Raw genomic sequence first — 24,833 nt, 5'->3', positions numbered from 1 at the left:
CGAGCAAGTCATCACCACCATGACAGCCAGCCCAACCAGCCTCATCAATTACACAAACACCCTACCATTAGTGCACAAACACTTTTCTCCTCCGCTACATTCATCCACTTCCTTCCCAGTCTGCAGGGCCTAGATGGGCCCTCAATTAAGCCTGAATAACTTTGCCCCCTCTTTCCAAGAATGTCTTTCTTTCTTTTCCGCTACTTACTTCACGGATTGCAATCATAGAGTGAACCATTTCAGTGATTGATTTAACTCAAGGCATGTAGGCCTACCCATGATCACCATATGAAATCTGTTCTTTTAACTTCATTGTCTTTAGTAGATAATAGTTTTCTCAATGTGGCGTGCTGTAGCCTAATGGCAGCATTAAACTGTCATACAATACAATCAACTTAAAGTCCAAGTAATAAATCCCATAGTTAATGAATGTGTAGTTAACATGTAATTAATATGTAATAACAGTGTGTTTTAGGGACCGGGCTAGATTCAGGCTGCAAATCAGAACCAATTTCAGCTGCCTGTTTTATCATGAAAGTTAGGGTTGGTAGTGAAATGAAACCCTCAGAGTCATGGTTTGTTAGTCATATCCTGTTCCTGTATTCCAACCATACCAGTCATGAAATGCAGTAAACAGAGCAGTTTGAACACAGCCATATACTCACAGGGATAAACTCAGGGTTCCAATCACATACAGTATACAACAATGGCAGTGAGGTGACACCAGTGGCGAAAACAAGATCACACATTTTTCCACAAGGATTTTACAGAGGGATAAAGAGGGAAGAGCTTGAAATTGAATTATGCCAGAAGAAATAGTATAAATAAGACATTCATATAAAAATAGGCTTTAACAAAATATACTCTCTTTACCAGTATTTACCAAAAAGAGTGTCTGGTTGAATATGTCTTGTTAAATTTAGTCAGCTTGAGGTGAGCATTGTCATTTAACACAGACAGTAGTGTTGATGCCCTTAGACCACAGTGAGGGACTCTCCAGGCTAGCAGCAAACAGAAGGAAGACTAAAGCCACATTTGAAATGGCACCATAGTCCCCATATAGTGCACTACTTTTGGTCAGAGACACTATAAAGGGAATAGGATTTCAGATTAGCCCAAACTCATGAGAAAGTCAATGTCAGTAGCCTATTACAAGCCTAACCTGGAACAATATGAGGGACATAATATTCCACAGAGGAAAATTCCAGGCTGACTCATTCCAGTGTATGTATGTTCTATGTTTGATTGCAACAAACAAACCAATAACAAACTCTAATTGGGGGAACCACCCATTATCTACACAATTAAGACTTGCTCCATAACGGACAAAATCAGTAGTTTCTTTATAAAATAAATTAATATTATTATTTTGTCTCTAAATACAGTATGTTAAATATTCCAGATGGCTCTTTAATTTCATTTGTGCATAGCGTGTCCTATTGAGCTACAGGTACAGAGAACTACAGTAGTAGCACAGTCCAGCATTATATCCAGCATTGATTCATGTTGAGCGTTGGAGAATCCATTAGCTCTACAGTCAACAGTAAGTAGCTAGTACACATCCATCCAGGTAGGCAGGCAGGTAGGCAGCTCAGTGTCTTATAGTTCATGTCCTGAGGCTGTCCCATCCTGGCTTCCAAGACACAGTGTTTCCCTTTATGGTGATGTGTTGCACCATCGCACACAGCTCCTTATGTCACCAGCGAATGCAAGCATCCCAGTACATGTATATTGAGAGGGGAGGAGGAGCATTGTGTGCAAACAAAATCGCTGTTGTTCCATCTTCCGCTTATAGTTCCTCAATGTCTATTTCTGCAAAGACAGCATCTATCCATTAGTAAAAAAGAAATCCACTATGCACACACACACAAATACACACACACATCTGACGGTCCAATAAATCTTGTCATTTGCAGGTGTACACCTCTGTCCTCTCGCTGCAGGTGTTGCACTTGACGTAGCAGCACCACAAGAACTTGCAGTTGCACTGCCACACACGGGAGTACTGGTGTGTGTTGTACCCCCGTCCGCAGCACATCAGGTCACAGCCGCTGATCTGCTGCATAACAGTCTTATTACACAGCCGGCCTTGCGTCCCAACACTGCCCGTCATCGGGTCCGCTTCGCAGTAATTAGGGGACTTCTCCATGTACACCAGGTCTGTGTCCATGGGTTTCCGGTAGGAGTAGAGCTTCTTGATCTTGAGGAATTTGGGCCGCTTGTTGCGGCTGGCTTTGACTGGTTCCACGTGCACAGCATGGGCGTACTTCTCTTTGAGAATGTAGCCGAGCTCGCGGAACTTGGGAAGTGTCGTCCAGCAGGTTTTGGTGGTGCACGAGCCCGAAACACCATGACACTTGCATTCCAAATGCATGTTCTTCTCCAGGATCTAGACACACAAACAACCGAGAGAGAGGTTACCTTTACAGACCTTGCAAACAATCTGCTGAAGGTTATATTACTATATATGAGCAAGTCACTGAAAAAGACAAGCCTCTGCAAACATACCATACTATTATGTATATAATGAACTTATATGTTTATTGTCATAATAACCTGAAAATGATCCCTCTAAAATCTAAACATTCTGTATGGGCCCAAGGGTCAGTGGAGGTTGAAGTAAATGATAGGCCTACGTAATTCGATTGTTGCAATCCCATTGAAAACAGCAACATAGCACAGTGACACACACTGACACTCAGGTATGTTAAAGTCTAGGAGGTGGGTAACATTGTACGCACAGTGCAGCATTAGATCAGCAACAAGCTACTTGTGAGGTTGAATACAACAGCCCTTTACAAAACAGTAGCTTTGTACAGACTGTACACAGAAGCCATAATGCTGGATCAGGTTACAGTCTCCTCGTGTGTAGTCACAACACAACACGGTAAGGTCAGGATTGACTGCACAAGCTGCTGAATGATGTGGATATAACTGTTAAAGCCTGCTCCGATGACTATTACAAGTGTCTGCTGTCTCATACCTGAAAAGGCACAGCCAACACTATAGCTACACTATTTGTCCCAATTCCTTGAACTAAAATGTATGAGGAGCTTATTTGGCATTCTACTATCTTCATACTAGGATAGATAGAGATTTTGTGAGTCAATGAGTGAAAAGTGAGAAACAAACCTTAAATAGTGAAAAACCTTCAATAATGTCGTTTAACAAAAATATACACTGCTCAAAAAAATAAAGGGAACACTTAAACAACACAATGTAACTCCAAGTCAATCACACTTCTGTGAAATCAAACTGTTCACTTAGGAAGCAACACTGATTGACAATAAATTTCACATGCTGTTGTGCAAATGGAATAGACAACAGGTGGAAATTATAGGCAATTAGCAAGACACCCCCAATAAAGGAGTGGTTCTGCAGGTGGGGACCACAGACCACTTCTCAGTTCCTATGCTTCCTGGCTGATGTTTTGGTCACTTTTGAATGCTGGCGGTGCTTTCACTTTAGTGGTAGCATGAGACGGAGTCTACAACCCACACAAGTGGCTCAGGTAGTGCAGCTCATCCAGGATGGCACATCAATGCGAGCTGTGGCAAGAAGGTTTGCTGTGTCTGTCAGCGTAGTGTCCAGAGAATGGAGGCGCTACCAGGAGACAGGCCAGTACATCAGGAGACGTGGAGGAGGCCGTAGGAGGGCAACAACCCAGCAGCAGGACCGCTACCTCCGCATTTGTGCAAGGAGGAGCAGGAGAAGCACTGCCAGAGCCCTGCAAAATGACCTCCAGCAGGCCACAAATGTGCATGTGTCTGCTCAAACGGTCAGAAACAGACTCCATGAGGGTGGTATGAGGGCCCGACGTCCACAGGTGGGGGTTGTGCTTACAGCCCAACACCGTGCAGGACGTTTGGGATTTGCCAGAGAACACCAAGATTGGCAGATTCGCCACTGGCGCCCTGTGCTCTTCACAGATGAAAGCAGGTTCACACTAAGCACGTGACAGACGTGACAGAGTCTGGAGACGCCGTGGAGAACGTTCTGCTGCCTGCAACATCCTCCAGCATGACCGGTTTGGCGGTGGGTCAGTCATGGTGTGGGGTGGCATTTCTGTGGGGGGCCGCACAGCCCTCCATGTGCTCACCAGAGGTAGCCTGACTGCCATTAGGTACCGAGATGAGATCACCAGACCCCTTGTGAGACCATATGCTGGTGCGGTTGGCCCTGGGTTCCTCCTAATGCAAGACAATGCTAGACCTCATGTGGCTGGAGTGTGTCAGCAGTTCCTGCAAGAGGAAGGCATTGATGCTATGGACTGGCCTGCCCGTTCCCCAGACCTGAATCCAATTGAGCACATCTGGGACATCATGTCTCGCTCCATCCACCAACGCCACGTTGCACCACAGACTGTCCAGGAGTTGACGGATGCTTTAGTCCAGGTCTGGGAGGAGATCCCTCAGGAGACCATCCGCCACCTCATCAGGAGCATGCCCAGGCGTTGTAGGGAGGTCATACAGGCACGTGGAGGCCACACACACTACTGAGCCTCATTTTGACTTGTTTTAAGGACATTACATCAAAGTTGGATCAGTCTGTAGTGTGGTTTTCCACTTTAATTTTGAGTGTGACTCCAAATCCAGACCTCCATGGGTTGATAAATTGGATTTCCATTGATTATTTTTGTGTGATTTTGTTGTCAGCACATTCAACTATGTAAAGAAAAAAGTATTTAATAAGATTATTTCTTTCATTCAGATCTAGGATGTGTTGTTTAAGTGTTCCCTTTATTTTTTTGAGCAGTGTATATGGATTTTCCTTTTCCACAAATGCAATTTGATTCTAGAATCAATAAAACAAATGAATTTTAGTGCCTTGTACTGAAAATGCATACAAATGCAGTTAGCTTTCCGTGGTATACCAGACAACACTTGGCTTCCCAGCTACTAATCCCTCAGCAGCCCTGTGACCAACACTTGTGACAGGCTTTGTCTGGTCGTATTGGACCTGGGGGCTGTGAACTGCGCTCCTTCTCAGTGTCACTGCGTTGATTAGCATAAATAAAGGGGGGGGGGACGACAACTATCAAAACAGAGAGGCCATTTATTACCAAGGATACGGAAAAAAGAAAAAGCCCAACTGATAATCTGAATCCACGAGTGTAGCCTGTTTCACTGTGAGAGGCAATTTAGCTGTCTAGATAAGCAGGGTTGAATTCAGGCCCCACACAGAAAGGCAACAGTGGGCTGTTGAGCACAATGTGTGAGTGGAGGCTTTTCAGTCTGTCTGGGTACGTGTTGGTGGTTTGAATCAGGCCTCTGTGGCACAGAGAGAGGCGAGAGGGGTAAGGCTTGACTCTGGAGGGAGAGGTGCTTCTTTCCTCTTCACTAACTCCAGTGTACTGCTAAGGAGCCTCGCCCAAGTTGTTTGGCACAATTATTCCGCTCATTCTTTGACCTCCAGACTTGCTGGAGTCTCAGAGCTGATCTACTATTTGCTGCAACCATGGATGCACAGGAGCCTTGATCTGAGAATGTGAACATTACCTAGTCCCTGACCCATCTTGGTTGTTTCAAGGGATTTGCCACAATGTGAGTCATTGACAGACTACAAACCCTACAAAACACTAGGTGTATCACACAAGTTAACGTAACGTCTCTGTTAGGCAGGTAACCACTTCCAAGAGACATAGTGATACAGTAGATATGATTCGACAATACTAAGTACCACACAGCAACCCGTGGCACAAGACTATTACACACGATAAGCGCAAGGAATTTAGGAATTGCGATAAACAGTAACTGTATCCTCTCCCAACAGTGCAGATCATAGGGGAGCAGGCTAATGCCTTTTTGTACAGTGTCAATCTGTTTTCAGCCCAGAGATCTGGGTCGTAATAAAACCCTGCCACTTAAACAGCTCTTCACCTCTAAAAAAACTTCCCTTTATTTCACTGCCTGTTTAATCTTGGCCCCAATACCCAGATCCTTGGCAAGGTCCAGCCACTCCCAAGCATGGTGGAGACTACTAAATCACAACAACCATGGTTACTGAGGCCTAGCCTATATTCGGTAGGCCGTGTAGTTAACCAACACTTCGGTCTCAGATTTAGATTCGGTCTTTACTTTACTCTTCTCTGTAAGGCTGGGGTTACACGAAGCAACTTTCACACAATTTTAGTTGCAGTTGCAAGTGGCATAATCTCAAGCAACTTTGCTGTTACATGAAGCAACGCGATTAAAATTGCATGCAACAGCCAATCAAATTGAAGCTGCTTGTTTGAGAAATCTAATCTCACCCCATGTCATCTGCTGCTTTACACCTTGGTTTGACAAATAATTTGTTTATCCAACATTTGGTTATTGTAACAGCAAGGATGTAGAAGAAATGCAGCCTGTACAATTTAGCTAACTTTTTAAATGGAACCTTTATTTATCTAGGCAAGTCAGTTAAGAACAAATTGTTATTTACAAAGACAGCCTTCCGGGGAACTGCCTTGTTCAGGGGCAGAATGACAGATTTTTACCTTGTCAGATCAGGGATTCGATCCAACAACCTTTCGGTTACTGGCCCAATGGTCTAACCACTAGGCTACCTGCTGCCCACAAACACAGCTAGCTAGCTAGGAACAAGCTAACCAAGCTAGCAACGAACTAAGCTAGCTACAGTAGCATAGTTCATAGGGGACAATTTCAATTGAGAGGTTTGGGTTCACTAAAAGCCCTGATTGCGAGTTCTGCTGCACAGCACTGACAGCTATGTTGACATGACAACAGGGTTGTAATTCCGAACCATTGAATGGATCATGTGACAAAAGTTTTGTTTTGATTGGCTGTTGCTTGAAACTATTTGCACAAGGTTGAAAAGTTTTAACTGGATGCAACCAAGTTGCAGATCAGTTTCTTATTAGTTGCAACGGGGTGTTTCATGAAGCAATCAAGAAGCAACTCGGTTGCAAGCAACTACAATTGCATGCAAGCTGTGTTGTGTAACAACAGCCTAACTGTTTAAGTAAACTACAGCACGTGTTAATCTTCAAGGAACTATCTCCTGATTACAGTAAAGACATATAAGAGAATAAAGCAATTCATCCAAAATCATCTATTTTAGTTTTCTTACCACAAAAAGTTGTATTTTTTGTTGAGTGAACTACCCCCAGATTTTGCTGTATTTAACCTTTTTTTGGAATGGTCCTGCTTCTTTCCCACAACTGAATGAAATATTCCGGGATCCAGTTTAGGTTTGCTGGGATTACATTTTTACCATAAAAAATACATTACATTTACATTTTACATTTACGTCATTTAGTAGACGCTCTTATCCAGAGCGACTTACAAATTGGTGCATTCACCTTATGATATCCGCAGCCTTCCATCTAAAATCCTTCCCTATGGAGAGAGAAAAAGGAAGAGGAGTGGCGTGGTCACGTACCTTGCGTCCCACTTCGTTGTTGTGCAGGTTCATGAGAGACCTGGCATTCTGTTTGACCTCTCTGGCGTCCACGAACACCTTGGAGAAGCCCAGGCCATAGCTGATGTCTGCTGAACAGCCGCCCCACTTCCAGCCCTGGCCTTTACTGTAGAAACCCTGCTTCTCTGTGTCACAGCTGCAGTCACTCAGGTTTCCCTGAGTACAGGCTGCAGTAATGGCGTGGGCAACGCCGGCCGCTATGATGGCGTAGGTGAACGCGGCCTCTTTACTGCCTAGGAGGGAACACAGTTGGGACTTAGTATTTAGTATGCTTAATCATTTGTGTAAACTGGTGTGATATCTGGGGAGAATTCATATTTTTTGTATGGTGCTACAGCTGTATGTTTCACAGCTTGATAAATGGCACAGGGATGGGGGAGGAAATCTGTATTTCCATGACATACTTCCGTCTATATGGTGTATATCAAATATACTGTATACTGTATGTTAAAAAATAGCAACTTGAGAGCAGTTTAACCATTAAGTGTCAGAGCTCATGTCAACATATTTGTCAGACAAACCACTCAAGGACTACAGTCATCTGAAAACTGACCTGGAAACTGACCTGCCTTTGAAACAAAATGTCTGTGAACTTCCTAGTCAATAAAGTAGTATGAATGAGATGGCTGTGGAGAAGGATGAGCTATTGATCAGATTAGAGCCTGGTACGCTCTGTGTATTCTTGCAGGGAGGATCTTGATTCAGAGGTTATCTTTTCCATGTCCACCGAACAAATCATTTACGCACACTGGGATGTTTGAATTATCAGCATATAATTAAAGGTTAACCTGTCATGATTGAAAGAGTGAGCTTCTTGTTAAAAGTTCTTAGTCAAAGCATCTATTTTAAGGTCCATCATGCTATGTAAATAGACAACTGGAAAACTGGCTTATACCAATACTCATTTTTACTGTACAAGTGCATCCATGTGCCATTTTCCAATATGTTTGTTTAGTTTAATGTTATCTCCTGACGCAAACAAATGGGTTGCAGTTATCAATATTAATCGTATTATTAATCAAATTGTAATTCTGTGTATGCATGCATATAGAGTGAAATTCCTGCATCTGCAGTTCGGTATATACAAACAACCAGCTACTGATGGCAATATCCATCATATCTTTGTAAACAAACTACTCCACATTTCTTCAAAATAAACATGATACCTTCCTCTGTACTTCCTGGTGAACCCAGATTCACTAGGTGCTGCTGCCCTGTTTTTGATAAACATCTATGATCTGCGCCCTTGCCATTGAAAGAAAACCTCATATTGAGGCATCAATTATGTGGACATTTTTATAGATTCAATGGGCCCCGAGCCAAAAAAGAAGGTGTGCCGGGCAGTCAGTTCTAACTGCTCCGTTGTTAATTTTTCCCCAGGAGTCCCTAGTGCATTGGTTCAAAACAAAGGATGGCAGGAATTCTTCAGTACTTTGTCATGAGACCTGAGTGGAAAGACCTAAAAGCAACGGAAGCAATGCTTTATCCTGTTTTAAGTAAGTAAGTAGTAAGAGCCATATGCAAATTGAATACTCTCATTGCACCAAGTGTAGAATACTCACATCAAATGTTATTTTAGTTTTAACTTTACATATGCATGTTGGTTGATCTGGAATGCACAAAATACTACAGAAACACTAAAAACATTAGATGCACCTTGCACCCCTGCAAACAGAAACCCTAGACAGGCTGCCTTTCTTTGGCTGCCACAAGCGAGAGTGTGCAAGCTCCACCCAACTCACGCTAGACATCAACAATGGCATTCATTTCTAACCTCCTAATCTGATCAGTGAAACCAATCTATTTTGCATGGTTGTCTATGCCAGACTCTTCAGTGACTTAAAACACTCATTCAAGAAGAAAACATATTGTGAAAGACCACAGCTTCCACTTGAACAGCAGAAGAGGATTATGCCCTTCACACCAACAGCTGTAAAGAGCTTTTCACAGTAATATTATGAATCACCATTGAATGCACTAGTTGTGGATTTATAGTAATACATTGTATGAAGGTCTCTCTAGTCTAGCTGCTTGATGGTTAAAGCACGTTTTCTATTACAATGCTATTAGTTATTTGTTGTGTGTGACTGTACTGAACAGCCCAAATCCAGGATGGGATAAGATACGATCCTAGATTACGTTCTAGTTGCTCCCTGAATATGCAACAATCTGGTGAGTACCACAGAATCTGCACAGATTAGCCATCTACTGCTGTGTTATTCAGAGTAACTGTAACTGTACAGTCATTACAGTCAGTATAGTGAGAATATTATGTAATATTATGCACAGGAGAATACCCCAAGAAGTCATTCAGACAACTTCAGGGCATGTGTGATAGGCACAACATGGAAACGTTTTGAAGCAGAACAAGAAAACTGAACATGTTTCTTTGGAAAGTTCAGCTTCCAGTAGACCAGCCATGAACCTGCACCTACTGTAGGCCATCCCTGTGTCCTCAAAGACATCAAAGACATCCATCAATGCTGTGAAACCTATTGCCTAACCAGGTAGCTACAGTACTTCATTTGAACTTTTCCTTTCTTTCATTACTCCCCTGTGTATGTTCAGCTCAGTATTTAAAGCTTTTATTCCTCTGTACTTTCTATCTACTGTAACTTATACCCGTGGTAAGATCGCCGACTTTACAGTGAGAGCCACAGCACCCAGTGATAGAGAAGGATAAAGACCAGTGAATATGTGCCTCAGGAGACTACACTGACCTGAAAAGACAGGCTGTCAATGTTCACAAGAGCTTTGTTACCGTGCTGGCTTTTGATACCTTTTGGACTTGTTAAGTTTCCCTCCTTTCTCTCGCACTCTGTCTCTATCTTGAAAGACCAGTGTAAGACACATCTTCAATCTGTTCACCAATTATGAGCATTTAAGTTTTGGGGAAAAGTTCCCTGTCGATACTTCTAGTGTATAGCCTATGGGAAACGTTTTTAAAGCTCAAATTGAACTATTGTAATTGCCACCCCATGTTGTTCTCAAATGACACACAATAACCTTTCTCCAAAGTCTGTCCGTGTTGTCAAGGCACACATAATGTGTCATCCGCAAATGACATTCAGAAAAGCCAGGAACGATTTGTGTCAACTCTCATTGGAACAGATATGCAGGTACTCAAAAATATACGGGCCATTTGGCTACATGCGCCACAGTGCGCTATTGACGCACAATGAACCTTCAGGCCTATATAAACATGGGGACATTTTCAGTGATGAAATTACATTTCAAAATGTTCTAACCAAACTTTAATTGATTTGCAACATACCCACTTTCAACTCTTTTCCGAAGACCGTCCTTTCTCCAAGCGCAGAGCAGTTCCAGCGCCCATTTTTGAACTGAAACTGACACTCGTTTATCCCCATTTGTGCTCCCTCTCCGATGACGATAATGGCATCCGGGCGACTCTGACAGATTATCCGCTGTCGGGGAGCCAAACCGGGAATCTTGTTACAGATTATACTCGCACCTAGCGCGACCACCGATGAAAAGCCACTGTAAGGGTATAATAGTTAGACATTGAATGGCATTTTTTTTAAACCCATAAAACAATGGTATATTGTAGTTTTGTGGCTATTTAAAGAGAAAGTACTGACTGCCAGATAGCCTATAGGACATTGAACATGGTTTTCAACGTCCTATAGGCTATAAAACGGTGTTTATTAAAGCTTTATAACCTACATGTTTATAACGTGAAAAGGGGATTAACATTCATACAATTTAAACGCGCATTTATTGTTTTCCTTGTCTAGAGGAGGTTATAAAAAATATGGGCTGTAGAAATAGGAGAGATAAGTGGTGAGAACACGGTTTATCTTAAACTCAATTACTCTGTCTTTGAGTGAAATACAAGTGTCACAAAATGTGAAGGACACATCTGAAGCCATCTCTAATTTATAAATTAACCCGGAAAACATTTATTTGATGTGTAGCCTATAGATAGGCAAATAAGTCAGAATAAACCTTTGTCAGCTGGTTTCTAACTGTAAAAACTCAAACTATATATGCTTTTTAGAACAGATGAATGAAACTCTCAGACATGATGACAGGGCAATGTCAAATAAGCAATGAACATGGCTTAGTTAGATGAATAATTATAATAATTTAAATACAGTTTAATTTATAGAAATGTAGGCTATGTCTAGTCAAAAAAACTTCACACCGAAACTTTCTGTTATAGGCTACTCATATTTTCAATTTTTCTTTTTAGGAACACGGGCTACCTAATGAACATGCCAATGACAAACTCACCCGATTTTCAAATAGACAATCCCAAGGCAAAGCAAAACCCGAAAAATCCAGCGTCTAGTTTTTCGACTCATGGTGCTTCCACTCTCAGCTTCATGCAGTGTGTAAGAGAAAGCGATGAATATATATTCTCTGATAGTCACTGTCCAAGTTATCCAAAATTACTTCAAGTCGGTACAAACGAATATCCCCAACAGATAGGCCTATTATTTTATATACTAGGCTAGTCTTAGCTGTAGGCTAATGATATCCGTAAACTCCCCTGCGTGGCCCCTTTGCTGTGCCGTTTTATCATTGCGAGGGTGTCACAGGTAAAACGGAGGATGAGCAAGTGCTGTAGTGCGATTATCTCCTTCTCGCTGTTTTTTTTGTTGTTGCTACCAGCAGGATCTATATAGGCTATCTGGCTCATCTATCTGGGGCGTGTTCAGAGAAGTCATGGCATGGAGCCCTACTCTGGAATCCCGCCTGGGAAGAATCTCTCCACAACTATTCCAGTTGTGTCAATTCACCTGCTCATTAATTGCTCATTAATTAACTTTCTAATAACAAACAACACAAGCAGTGGATAGTGGTGGTTGTCAATATCAAATCAAATCAAATAGTATTTGTCACATGCGCCGAATACAACAGTTGTAGACAGAAATGCTTACTTACAAGCCCCTAACCAATAATGCAATTTTAAAAATACGAAATAAAAGGAACACGTAATTAAATAGCAGCAGTAAAATAACAATAGCGAGCATAAGAGACTGTAGCAGCAAGATTATGTACAGAATAAGTTAAAAAAAACAAGATACAAACAACGCAACAAAAAAAACGAACGAAAAAACACATTCGGTTGTAAAACGTCAGCCATCTTTTCCGGCGCCAAAATAAATATTGTGTGATTATAATGAGAATGAATGACTTTCACTGAAGTCGTATGATTATCATTGAATAATACTTTGAAATATGTAACTACAAAAACTATTTGACATTTTCTGTCTATTTTGTATATATTTTTTTCCTTTATATGCCTACTTCAAACATACATTTGATGGGTTTAAACCTAATCTAGGCCTAGGCAATATAGTGTACTTGATGCACGCATGTAAATCGAACTGCCGCGCAAAAACTCAAATTGAATTGCATGCATCACATTTCATTGCACTCACTTGATAAATTGTTCACATAACCTACTGGCATCAAACAATGGCAACAAATGGTCACCTTTATATATAGTATATTGGCACAACATTTCTACACGATTTGCTTAACTGTGAAAGCTCCTTCATCAAGTGTCCAGTGTGTCTCCTCTGCATTTCTGTTTTGGAGAAGTTTGTACCCTTTATAATAGCGCCATCTGCAGACAAATAAGTATTTGTAGTATTGAAAAAATAAAAAGAACGGAAATAATTTTTGTCCTTTCAGCCTCCCCGTAGCCTATGTAGAAATGGTGGACAAAATATTGATATTGCGCTGATAGTCTTACTTCACAGCCAGCAATACAGCACAGCTGTAAAACGTCGAAATGGATTATCATCCTTACCTAACTAATGATTGCCTAATTCACATTTTCTCTTTTTTTCAAGAAGATGATTTAATTCGAGCATCAAGTGTCTGTAAGGTAAGAGAGTCACAAAAACTTGCGGAAGTAGAGGTATAAAATCTGGTTATGTAAAACAGTTCTGAATATATTCTCTATTTTCTGTTATAATGTTCGACATATTGTTGTTTTGTCAAGTGGTTGCTTTACTTTGAAACATCATGCTATTATTAGTTTGTAATATATGTTGATAGATTTATTTTAATAACAGGCTGTCACACCAGTCCAATCTTAACAACCCCCATACCTTGTGGCTTTTTATCTAGGAATGGCAAGAAGCAGCAGAAACACCTTGGTTGTGGCGGTGAGTTTGAGGGTTTTACCCACTGATCAGTTTTACATACCCATGTCAGAATGAATAATATACTGGGTGGGTATGAGGTTGGTTAAGATATGGTTGAGGGTGGGAGTGTGGGTGGGTTGATTTGCATACTTTATTCACCAGACATTTGCATAGCTTATTCATCAATGTTTCTTGGCATGTTTTTGACAATGTGGTCAGCTGCATCATATTTGAAGTACAGTGCCTTCAGGAAAGTATTCAAAGTAAAAATACTCCTTTACTTTTTCCACATTTTGTTAGGTTACAGCCTTATTCTAAAATGAATTCAATTGTTTTTTCCCCCTCATCATTACACACACAATATCCCATAATGACAAAGCAAAAACAGGTTATTAGAAATGTTTTCAAATGTTTTTTTATTATTATAACGGGAATATCACATTTACGAAAGTCTCTCCAGAGATGTTCGATTGGGTTCAATTCCAGGCTCTGGCTGCGCCACTCAAGGACATTCAGAGACGTGTATCGAAGCCACTCCTGCATTGTATTGGCTGTGTGCTTAGGGTTGTTGTCCTGTTGGAAGGTGAACCTTTGCCCCAGTCTGAGGTCCGGAACGCTCTGGAACAGGTTTTCAATCAAGGATCTCTCTGTACATTTCTCCGTTCATCTTTGCCTCAATCCTGACTGGTCTCTCAGTCCCTGCTGCTAAAAAACATCCCCACAGCATGATACTGCCACCACCATACTTCACTGTAGGGATGGTGCCAGGTTTCCTCTAGACGTGACGCTTGGCATTCAGGCCAAAAAGTTTAATCTTGGTTTCATCAGACCAGAGAATCTTGTTTCTCATTGTCTGAGAGTCTTTAGGTGACTTCTGGCAAACTCCAAGCGTGCTGTCATGTGCCTTTTAGTGAGGAATGGCTTTTGTCTGGCACTCTACCATAAAGGCCTGAATGGTGGAGTGCTGCAGAGATGGTTGTCTTTCTGGAAGGTTCTCCCATCTCCACAGAGGAACTCTAGAGCTCTGTCAGATTGACCATTGGGTTCTTGGTCACCTCCCTGACCAAAGCACTTCTCCCCCGATTGCTCAGTTTGGCCGGGCGGCCAGCTCTAGGAAGAGTTTTGGTGGTTCCAAACTTCTTTCATTTAAGAATGATGGAGGCCATTGTGTTCTTGGGAACCTTCAATGCTGCAGAAATGTTGTGTACCCTTCCCCAGGGTAGGGTACACAACACAATCCCCACACAAAACACAATACTATCTCGGGGCTCTACGGACAATTCCTTCGACCTCATGGCTTGGTTTTTGCTCTGACATGCACTGTTAACTGTGTGACCTTATATAGACAGGTGTAAGCCTTTCCAAATCATGTCTAATCAATTGAATTTACCACAGGTTGTAGAAACATCTCAAGGATGATCAATAAAAACAGGATGCACCTGAGCTCAATTTCAAATCTCATAGCTAAGGGTCTGAATACTGTAAATAATGTATTTCATATATATATATTTTTTAATACATTTCTAATACGTTTTTACTTTGTCATTATGGGGTATTGTTTGTAGATTTTATTTTATCCATTTTAGACTAAGGCTGTAACGAAACAAAAAGTCAAGGGGTCTGAATACTTTCCAAAGGCACTGTATATTCTATATAACACGTATATTAATGCCTAGTAATCTGTCCCCGCAGAGAAATGTGTCTGCAGCGTTGGGGTTTCTGTAACATTGCGGTGCTGGGCTCTGAACATGGGCAGCAGGCTTGGAAGAGCTACTTCCTGCGTCGCTCTCACCTGGAGCTGAAGATGACCAAGGGCAGGTCCGGTGGGGACTACACCTGTAAAAGTTTGAGGGGACACACAGGTGAGCATACAGCCTCTCTCTTTCTTTAGAAAGGATGGAACTGTCTATGGAAACAGTATTTAGATAGCTGTATGGTCTACAACATCTATATCTTCCAGGCAGGGTGGTTGGGTGTGTATACCTGTCAGGGAACTCTCCCCAGCTCCCTGACTTCTGGAGCTCCACCCCTACTGTCTGCAGTTCATCCTCAGATGGTACAGTCCGTGCCTGGGATGTCCAGCAGGTGAAAACAATATTGCCCTTTTATACTTATTATGAGGCTTTATTTACCAGGCTTCAGAGTGCGTTACATTGTATGTAGGCTTCTCATCCAACCCACCACCAAGGTGTAGCACCCACTTCAGTAGCCATATTATATGGTCTACACAAAGTAGGATTTGCAGTTAGCACTTAGGAAATGGTGTTTCCTTTTCCCCTTTTAACCAGGGGGTACAGCTGTGGTGCAGTCCTGTTCAGAGTCCTCTGACTGGGATGGTAGCTGACGGTGGGCATGGTGGGGTCATCACGTCAGATTCCACAGGGCTGCTCAAAGCCTGGGATGGTCAGAGTGGACAGGAGATGTCCTTCTACTCCTCAGCATCCCCACAGTGCACCTTACTGCCCTACAGTATGGAAGGCAGCTCTTTTCTCTCAGTGAGTACCCAAACAGCCAACCATGTCTGGTTGGTTGCCAGATTAATATCTGACTGACACATAATACATCATATTTTTACTTTTCACCAGGTGGGGACCAGTCAAGGCTCTGTCCATACTCTGACTAGCCCCTCACTGTCAAAGCTGTCCACTCTGGTGGTGTGTGACACATTCAAAGTAAACCTACTCCTGGCATCGCCAGACAAAAAATGGATCCTAGCTGGAACTACAGAGAATATGGATATGAGTCCAAAGGTAATTGTAACAATTGACATGTTTGTCTATAATAATTATTATGGATCCCAGAAGTCCTGAAAAGTAGTAATGTTTCGTCTTTGTTCAAATGTGTATTGTGTTGTTTGACTGGCAGGTGTTGTCCAGTCAGAGTGTGACGTGTCCCTCTGAGAAGGAGGATCTTCTGTGCCAGTGTCTGCCTGTCTCAGGCTGCAGTGCTGCTGCCTTCCTGCCCTCCCAGCCGGCCAGACTGGCCACGGTCCACTGCAAGAACAACTCACACTTAAACACGCATCACAACAAGGTCCTCTCTGTGTTCGACATCATCATAAAAAAGACCAGATTGAAGACAGAGATCCAGGGTAAAGTGTCAAATTGAGACGTTTAATATCTTAATCTATTTAGATTATCATTACCTGTTACGTTAGCAAGCTTGTCCCCATGTGCCATGTTGTCAGTTGTACTCATTTTTGTGGTTATGCTAGAAATGGAGATTTGGCCTAACTTTCACAGATGTTCTACTATTTCAGTTGAGCAGGTGGAGAAATTCGAGTTGGTATTTGAGGGCAGGACTTCGGACATCCTTCTGGAGGGCAAGGGAAGCAGCACTCTGGTTGTAGCTGCTCACAGAGAGCTGAAGGTCTACACTGTGAAAGGAGAACTCATCTGTAGCTTCAAGGACCATACTGAACCTATCTGCTCTATTTGTGTGGTATGCTTTTCACTATTATTGTGCGTATGGACTACCGATAATAGTAATTACGCATTGGAATTTATATATTGGAGTTCAAAGCTCTATACATATATATTTTCCCATTGATTTATTTTTTAAATAGTTTGGCTCTTATTTAGCAGAATATCCCTTGGGATTCAGGCCTTGTGGTAAGAGTGTGTGGGAATTGACATTTAAGGTTATATGGTGCTCGGGGAAAGGCTGTCCATGAAATTTATCCTAAAAGTGAGGCTTTTCTCTCAGGATAGTTTCCGTGTAGTCACTGCTTCTCGGGACCTGTCTTTAAGAGTGCTGACGTGGAAAACTGACAGAGACAAAGGGCTCACCCTGGAAAGTCGATACCACTTACTGGGAGGCTCTCACTCCATGTCCAGGTACAGAAAGACATTTCCGTCCGTCAAGGAAACAAATGGTACATTCTGGCTCTGTATTTAAAGTTGGATTGTTATAATGTAGTAATGAACCGATGTACATTTCATGTTGTGTTGACAGAGGGTTCAGTTATGTGGTTTGTGACTACTCAACCATTGTGGCTTCAGTGGAAGCAGTGGATGGGAAGGATGTCCTGAAGGCCTACTCTTTCAACTCCTGAGCAACACTGTCCTCTAGGAGGACTTCGAAGGTACTACAGTAGTTAGCATCAGTCACTAACAATTAATTGTGCATGTTTCTAAGTAGTTTATTCACTGATGTTGTGCCTTGCCTTTACAAACCCTCTGTTTATGGAATATACATTGTAATCAAGAGTTATCGCGGATGTGTTTATATGTTATGCAAAGCATGCAAGTATGAAGGGGAAAAACATTGCAGTTTGCTGTGCCATGATACTTTATTTTTGTGAAATAACACATTTCTGTACAGGAATGAATGGTTATAATCACTTAGCTGGCTTTGTGGAGATTAGGTATTTAAATCCCTGTGTTGGATGTTACATGTTCAATATAGCCTAAATCTTTTGGGCATATACTGTAACAAATACTGCCCCTTGATCTTCTTAACCAAACTGACAAACTCTCAAATAAACTGCTTTTTCTTGGGTCTGCATTGTAACTGTACAATAGAGGTAAACAATGGAAAGTGATCTTTCATATACAATACACTTACTATATTCTGTCATTAATTACTGTACAGTATGTTAAAAACGATCCAAACTGCGCAGGAAGGCACACCATATGTTTTAATATAGCAAGGGATGGTCTGGAACGGAATACAGCAGGTTTATGGGATCAGTACAGTAGGGATGGGCGCCATATCTGGTAACTCATCCTCCTCTATGGCTATAAACCTCATGTCGTGTAGGACCAGCCTAAGGATCTCTGTCATGGCCTGATACACCGCTGAGCCTTTTCCCATCTGTGGAGAGTCAGAATGATTGAGATACCCATTGAATATATATATTTTTTTAACTGTGCCGCGGTTAAAAAGGAGAACCCTACATCATCTAGTGTTCTACCTTTGTGAAAGCCTTGATGGTGCGCTCCAGGAAAGCAGCCTCCACCTCCTCTGGAATTGTGAGAACATGAGCCATACAGTCCAGAATGCACACTAACATCTCCCTGGGAGCCTGGAGGAGATGTGGTTGAATAGAATAGAATACAACTTTATTGTCCATTGGTTAGAACTAAAATGTGTCTTCTGCCTTTCACAACACCCCCAGATACACACATCCTTGGATGAAGAGCAACTGTGGGCGTTAAGTGCCTTGAGATCGTAGATAGGATCAAAGACCAGCACCCTTTTAGCTGTCAGTTCCATTCCCATTTTGTGTTGCCTGGCCCAAGGCTTGTACCAGCAACCTTTCAGCTGCTGGTCGGCCTCTCTAACATCTAGGCTACTGCCACCCCAAATAAGTTGGTTAACTGAACAGAAGTAGTCAGTAGAAATGAATTTCATACAGTATGGAGCTATTCCAAGTTTTCTGTAGTAAATCTGTCATGTAGAGTATGATTGGGTCCAGAGTGAGAAGCCCTTTTGTGGCTCAGTTGGTAGAGCATGGCACTTGCAACGCCAGGGTTGTGGGTTCGATTCCCATGGGGGACCAGTACGAACAAATATGAAAATGTATGAACTCTACTGTAAGTCACTCTAGATAAGTGCCTGCTAATTGACAAATGTACAGTACCAGTCAAAGTTTGGACACCTCTACTCATTCTAGGGTTTTTCTTTATTTTTACTATTTTCTACAATGTACTGTAGAATAATAGTGAAGACATTAAACTATGAAATAACCCTTATGGAATCATGTAGTAACCAAAAAAGTGTTAAACAAATGAAAATAGTTCATATTTTAGATTCTTCAAAGTAGCCTCCCTTTGCCTTGATGACAGCTTTGCACACTCTTGGCATTCTATCAACCAGCTTCATGAGGAATGCTTTTCCAACAGTCTTGAAGGAGTTCCCACATAAGCTGAGCACTTGTTGGCTGCTTTTCCTTCACTCTGCGGTCCAACTCTTCCCATGCCATCTCAATTGGGTTGAGGTCAGGTGACTGTGGAGTCCAGGTCTTCTGATGCAGCACTCCATCACTCTCCTCCTTGGTCAAATATCCCTTACACAGCCTGGAGGTGTTTTGGGTCATTGTCCTGTTGTAAAACAAATAACTAAGCGCAAACCAGATGGGATGGCGTATTGCTGCAGAATGCTGTGGTAGCCATGCTGGTTAAGTGTGCCTTGAATTCTAAATAAATCATTGACAGTGTCACCAGCAAAGCATCCCCACACTATCTCACCTCCTCCTCCATGCTTCACGGTGGGAACCACACATGCAGAGATCATCCGTTCACCTACTCTGCATCTCACAAAGACACGGCGGTTGGAACCAAAAATCTCAAATTTGGACTCATCAGAACAAAGGACAGATTCCCACCGGTCAAATGTCCATTGCTCGTGTTTCTTGGCCTAAGCAAGTCTCTTCTTCTAATTGGTGTCCTCTCTTCTTATTGGTGTCCTCTCTTCTTCTTATTGGTGTCCTTTAGTAGTGGTTTCTTTGCAGCAATTCGACCATGAAGGCCAGATTCACACAGTCTCCTCTGAACAGTTGATGTTGAGATGTATCTGTTACTTCAACTCTGTAGCATGTATTTGGGCTGCAATCTGAGGTGCAGTTAACTCTAATGAACGTATCCTCTGCAGCAAAGATAACTCTGGGTCTTCCTTTCCTGTGGCGGTTCTCATGAGAGCCAGTTTCATCATAGAGCTTGATGGTTTTTGCTACTGCACTTAAAGAAACTTTCAAAGTTCTTGAAATGTTCCGTATTGACTGACCTTCATGTCTTAAAGTAATGATGGACTGTCATTTCTCTTTCCTTATTTGAGCTGTTCTTGCCATAATATGGACTTGGTCTTTTATCAAATGGGGCTATCTTCTGTATACCACTCCTACCTTCTCACAACACAACTGATTGGCTCAAATGCATTAAGAAGGAAAGAAATTCCACAAATTAACTTTTAACAAGGCACACCTGTTAATTGAAATGCATTCCAGGTGACTACCTCATGAAGCTGGTTGAGAGAATGCCAAAAGTGTGCAAAGCTGGCATCAAGGCAAAGGGTGGCTTTTTTGAAGAATCTCAAATATAAAATATTTTGATTTGTTTAACACATTTGTTGGTTACTACATGATTCCATATGTGTTATTTAATATTTTTTATGTATTTACTATTATTCTACAATGTAGAAAAGAGAACAAATAAAGAAAAACCCGTCAATGAGTATGTGTCCAAACTTTTGACTGGTACTGTAAATGTAATGGCCTACAGTAAGTGCTGCTGACCTGGTCCAGTGGTTTGAAGACAGCCTCTGGGTTCGCAGGGTCCATGTTGTTATGGTCCAGATTCTGTACATCCTTGATGGAGATGACTGGCTCCTTCAGCTGCTCCAGCCAGGTCCACATCAGCCCAGACAGCACAAACGGGTCCTTCTCCAATGTACACAGCCTCTCCCATGCCCCTCCCATGTTCAACTCTGACTGCAAAAGCACACAGAATACACAATCAGTGTCACTAAAACCCACATCAGGTGTAGTGGAGCTAATAATCTAACGCCACTCCAGTATTAAAAACGGAAAGTCAAACCTCTATGAATTTCCTTCATGTACAAACGTAGTTGTCAGATATTGTTCAGGTAAACAGGATTCGTCAATTGTGCTATGCTACTCTATTACTACCACCACATGTCTGACTAGACTATTTCAATAAATAATATTGTATGTACAGTATTCCAAAAGGTAGATACAGTATTTTAATAACTGGTGTTGAATATGAAGTTCGTACCTGCCAGGCTTGTAGTCTCTCCCTGTGCTCCTCCTCTCCATCCACCTCCAGATCCACAGCCAGGGCTTGGGCCACCAGCAGCTGCCTGGCCTCCTTGGACAGCTCTGTCTGGATGGTGATGAAGGGCACCTCTGACTCCTCTATCTGAGACACATCACCATTGTTCGCTAACTTGCCCCTCTGCTCCTCCTTCCACCTAAACAACATGCTGCTATACCCTTTCTTCTCGGGGTTGCACTCGGACTCGCTGCGCTGGCAGGCTTTCTGTGTCTTCTTTAGGAGCGGTGATCCCTCTGCGAGGCTCTTCTGCTCCCAGAGGGATCCATCTTGGGAGCCGTAGGTGGTGGTTATTTGCCTGGGCCCCATGGGACTGCCTATGGCCGGGGTCCTAGGCAGGGAGTTCAGGGAGGCAGAACAGGCCACAGACATGTTGCAAGCGGACAGCGAGTTGGAGAGGGGTAGGGTCGGCAGGTTCAGCTCAGAGCCCAGCCTCCGCAGGTCCGACTCGCTGTAGCTCAGGCTCTTGCGGTGGTAGAACAGGGGCGGTTCGTTGGCGTGCCGGGGTTTGGTTGGGGGTCCCGGTAAGCGGGGCTGCCCTCCAAGGCCGCCTCCCCCGACGCTTCCCTTGGTGAATCCAAAGTCACGATAGCGCTCAAACTCTATCTCCTCCTCGGCCGTCATGTCAAGGATGTCCAGCATGTCCTCCTCGATGACCTGCCGGTTCTCAGCAATGTCCAGCAGCAGCTTGCAGATCACCTGGATGATCTTGGGCAGGTGCCTGAGCTCCCGCCGCTCATAGCCATGCAGCATGTGTCCCTGGCGGGTCAGGAACTGGGACAGGGTGATGGGGTTAGTCCTGGGCTCAGCGCAGGAGAAAATACTCCTGACAGGGACTAGGAACTGGGCAAACTCCCGCACGCAATACAGCTGACCTCTGGTCTGGATGGAGTTGGGTCGTTTGGAACGCACAAACACGATGGCCTGGTCAGCGGTCATCCTGGTGGCGAAGACCAGGTAACACGCTAACAACACACCTGATGGAAGACAGTGGCAAAACCATTAGCGAGAGGGTCAGTCATGTGACCACAAAGCATAATAATTCGATTAATAATACAACTTTTTTGTCCTATACATTACCTGTTCTTCCCAGACCAGCATGACAGTGGACAGCCATTTTCCCCTCCTGCATCGCAAAGGACATGACCTTCACCATGTCCAGGATGGATGTGAGGGAGGCCACCCCATAGTCATTCCAACCAAAGTTGTAGAAATATACTGGAATATAAGGACAGTCATTATTTAACCATTCACACAGTAAATTTGCCTTGGCTTCCTTCAGTTTTTCTCATTGTAGAGGAATGGTCATAGACTTACTGTTGTTCTCCATGAAGACCTCAGGTTGGTAGGAGAATCCACTCTCTGATTCCAGTGCATTGGGACCACAGCTGGCGTGTTCCCCAGGTCTCTGCAGGTTTATCACTGTCTTCAGGCCACATCTACACACATGAACACAAACAATTAATAACACATCAATTCATTTATTTTATCTATACTAGGAGCATTGAATTGACTTATGGTGACAGCAAACCCTGAAATAAAATATAGTGTTACCTTTTAAATTGGTCAATAATGTTGTACTTTTCTATTAATACAGTAGATGGTCTGGCCGTGGCAAGTAGGTTTTCCGTGACCCTGAAAGGAAAGACATGTTTCTGCATTAAACCTACGGGTATAATCCACTTACATTCAACATACACATTTTTATAGAGCCTTTCTGATTCCTACCAGGAGGAGTAGAGGCCTTTGATGGCTTGCTTGTCCTTGCTCCAGCGGTCAGGGTTCTCATACTTGCAGTTCTGACCTCCACACCCTATGGAGCATTGTGTGGCTCCAGGGATGACGTGACGTATCACCTCCCCCACCAACGTGTACTTCGACTGGGGTTTTCTGACTGGGAGTACGCATGGAGGGTTGGGGGGTTTGAAAGGAGACAGGAGGGGTGTTGTAAAACAATGTCCTCTGTCATTTCAACCAGCTGACCTCAGCAGTTTACATTCAGAATTATATTTTATGTTGCAGTCTGGAAAGAACTGATACTTCAATGGACTACCATACATGTAAGTTTGACTAGTGGAGCCCAATCAATGTAATAAAGCGTACACTAGTGTGTCTTCTTACTGAAACACACTGTAGTGACAATATCTGTGATTAGCACATTGTAAAGAAGTGGTGTCAAGCTTAACTATGAGGTGTTCCCAATGTAAAGAAGTAGTGTCAAACGTAACTATGAGTTGATCCCAATATAAAGAAGTAGTGTTAAGCTTAACTGAGGTGTTCACATAGTTAAGCTTGACACTACTTCTTTACAATGGGATGTTCCTAATGTAAAGAAGTAGTGTCAAGCTTAACTATGAGATGTTCCTAATGTAAAGAAGTAGTGTCAAGCTTAACTATGAGATGTTCCTAATGTAAAGAAGTAGTGTCAAGTTTAACTATGAGTTGTTCCCAATATAAAGTAGTGTTAAGTTTAACTGAGGTGTTCACATTGTAAAGAAGTAGTGTCGAGCTTAACTATGAGGTGTTCCCAATGTAAAGAAGTAGTGTCAAGCTTGACTAAGAAATGTTCAGCAGGGAGTGTGCCATCTACAGCAAGCTAATCTGTCATCTGGCACACACCACCAGGCTTAACAGCATTACTATAAAAATAGCAACGCAACACCCTGTTCAAACTCTCTTCAAATAGATTGAATTATATTAGTTAACGGTACTACATGATCCTCTATGTTAGAAATGTGAGTAATGATATAGTATAGGCATACCTGACTCCATTAGGGGGTAGGGGACTCCACTGCTTGTCTGAGGGTGGAGTGTTGTATGACTGAACACTCAAGCAGACCTCCACTGCCATGGCAGTGCCTTGGGACACACACTCACGTTAGTCTAAGATAAAACCTAATTTACATTTCATAATATTGAAATAGTGTGGTAGGTCCTTATATTGATCAGTTTACGAGGCTACATTGTAAAAAAACATACTGGAAGCTGTTACCTGTAAGTTACTGTAAAAACAAGTACAGTATGTTACTGTAAATTCCAAAGAAAGCACTTCTTTACAGTAATGTACTGGTAAACCAAAGTTGATTTGGAATTTACGGTAACATACTGTACTTTTTTTTACAGTCATTTACAGATAACTGGCTGCCAGTAACTTACTGTAAAAACATGCTTTTTAAAAAATGTTTACAGTGTACACACATAATCAGAGAGCAGTGTCAGCTGTCAAAGATGAAAGTCCAAGATGACATAGGTGACATCAACCATTATAATCCGTAATGTAATAATCCATTTAGGAATTGGAACATGGTTCGATAGTGCCTACCTACATCACACAGCAACCTCCCAATAAAGTATCCTCAGCACGTTTACCTGAAGCAAAAAGATTGTGGAGTTAGAGGTCGTCAGCATCTTCAGACATCAACATAAAACTACTCCACTTTCCCACGTTGGACCACTGACACAGCAATGTCCTCAAATGCTTTCTTTCTCAGTTTTG

General features: G+C 42.5%; 3 protein-coding genes across 3 annotated transcripts; 1 reads left to right on the top strand and 2 right to left on the bottom strand.

The window, feature by feature from the left end:
- Positions 1–1,640: 1,640 nt before the first annotated feature.
- LOC106571899 (protein Wnt-7a) lies at positions 1,641–11,895 on the bottom strand. The gene is made up of 4 exons (XM_014145437.3): positions 11,680–11,895; positions 10,697–10,923; positions 7,384–7,655; positions 1,641–2,389 (listed from the first exon to the last, which is right to left on the bottom strand). Exons 1-4 carry the CDS (start codon positions 11,748–11,750, stop codon positions 1,907–1,909), a joined length of 1,053 nt encoding a protein of 350 aa, XP_014000912.1. The 5' UTR covers positions 11,751–11,895; the 3' UTR covers positions 1,641–1,906.
- Positions 11,896–13,088: 1,193 nt separating this feature from the next.
- fbxw12 (F-box and WD repeat domain containing 12) lies at positions 13,089–18,047 on the top strand. The gene is made up of 10 exons (XM_014145436.3): positions 13,089–13,285; positions 13,531–13,568; positions 15,240–15,409; positions 15,508–15,632; positions 15,836–16,042; positions 16,133–16,297; positions 16,413–16,638; positions 16,807–16,988; positions 17,253–17,383; positions 17,502–18,047. Exons 1-10 carry the CDS (start codon positions 13,190–13,192, stop codon positions 17,599–17,601), a joined length of 1,440 nt encoding a protein of 479 aa, XP_014000911.1. The 5' UTR covers positions 13,089–13,189; the 3' UTR covers positions 17,602–18,047.
- Positions 18,048–18,227: 180 nt separating this feature from the next.
- On the bottom strand, positions 18,228–24,109 carry ptpdc1b (protein tyrosine phosphatase domain containing 1b). The gene is made up of 9 exons (XM_014145435.3): positions 24,100–24,109; positions 23,066–23,231; positions 22,892–22,972; positions 22,655–22,776; positions 22,418–22,555; positions 21,281–22,314; positions 20,782–20,976; positions 18,463–18,573; positions 18,228–18,362 (listed from the first exon to the last, which is right to left on the bottom strand). The coding sequence occupies exons 1-9, from the start codon at positions 24,107–24,109 to the stop codon at positions 18,228–18,230; spliced, it is 1,992 nt and encodes a 663-aa protein (XP_014000910.1).
- Positions 24,110–24,833: the final 724 nt, after the last annotated feature.

Source organism: Salmo salar, chromosome 15 (assembly GCF_965601325.2).
Source record: "Salmo salar chromosome 15, fSalSal1, whole genome shotgun sequence".
NCBI classification, from domain to species: domain Eukaryota; kingdom Metazoa; phylum Chordata; class Actinopteri; order Salmoniformes; family Salmonidae; genus Salmo; species Salmo salar.
The sequence above is the reverse complement of the archived record's forward strand: the minus strand, read 5'-3'. Positions and strand labels throughout refer to the sequence as shown.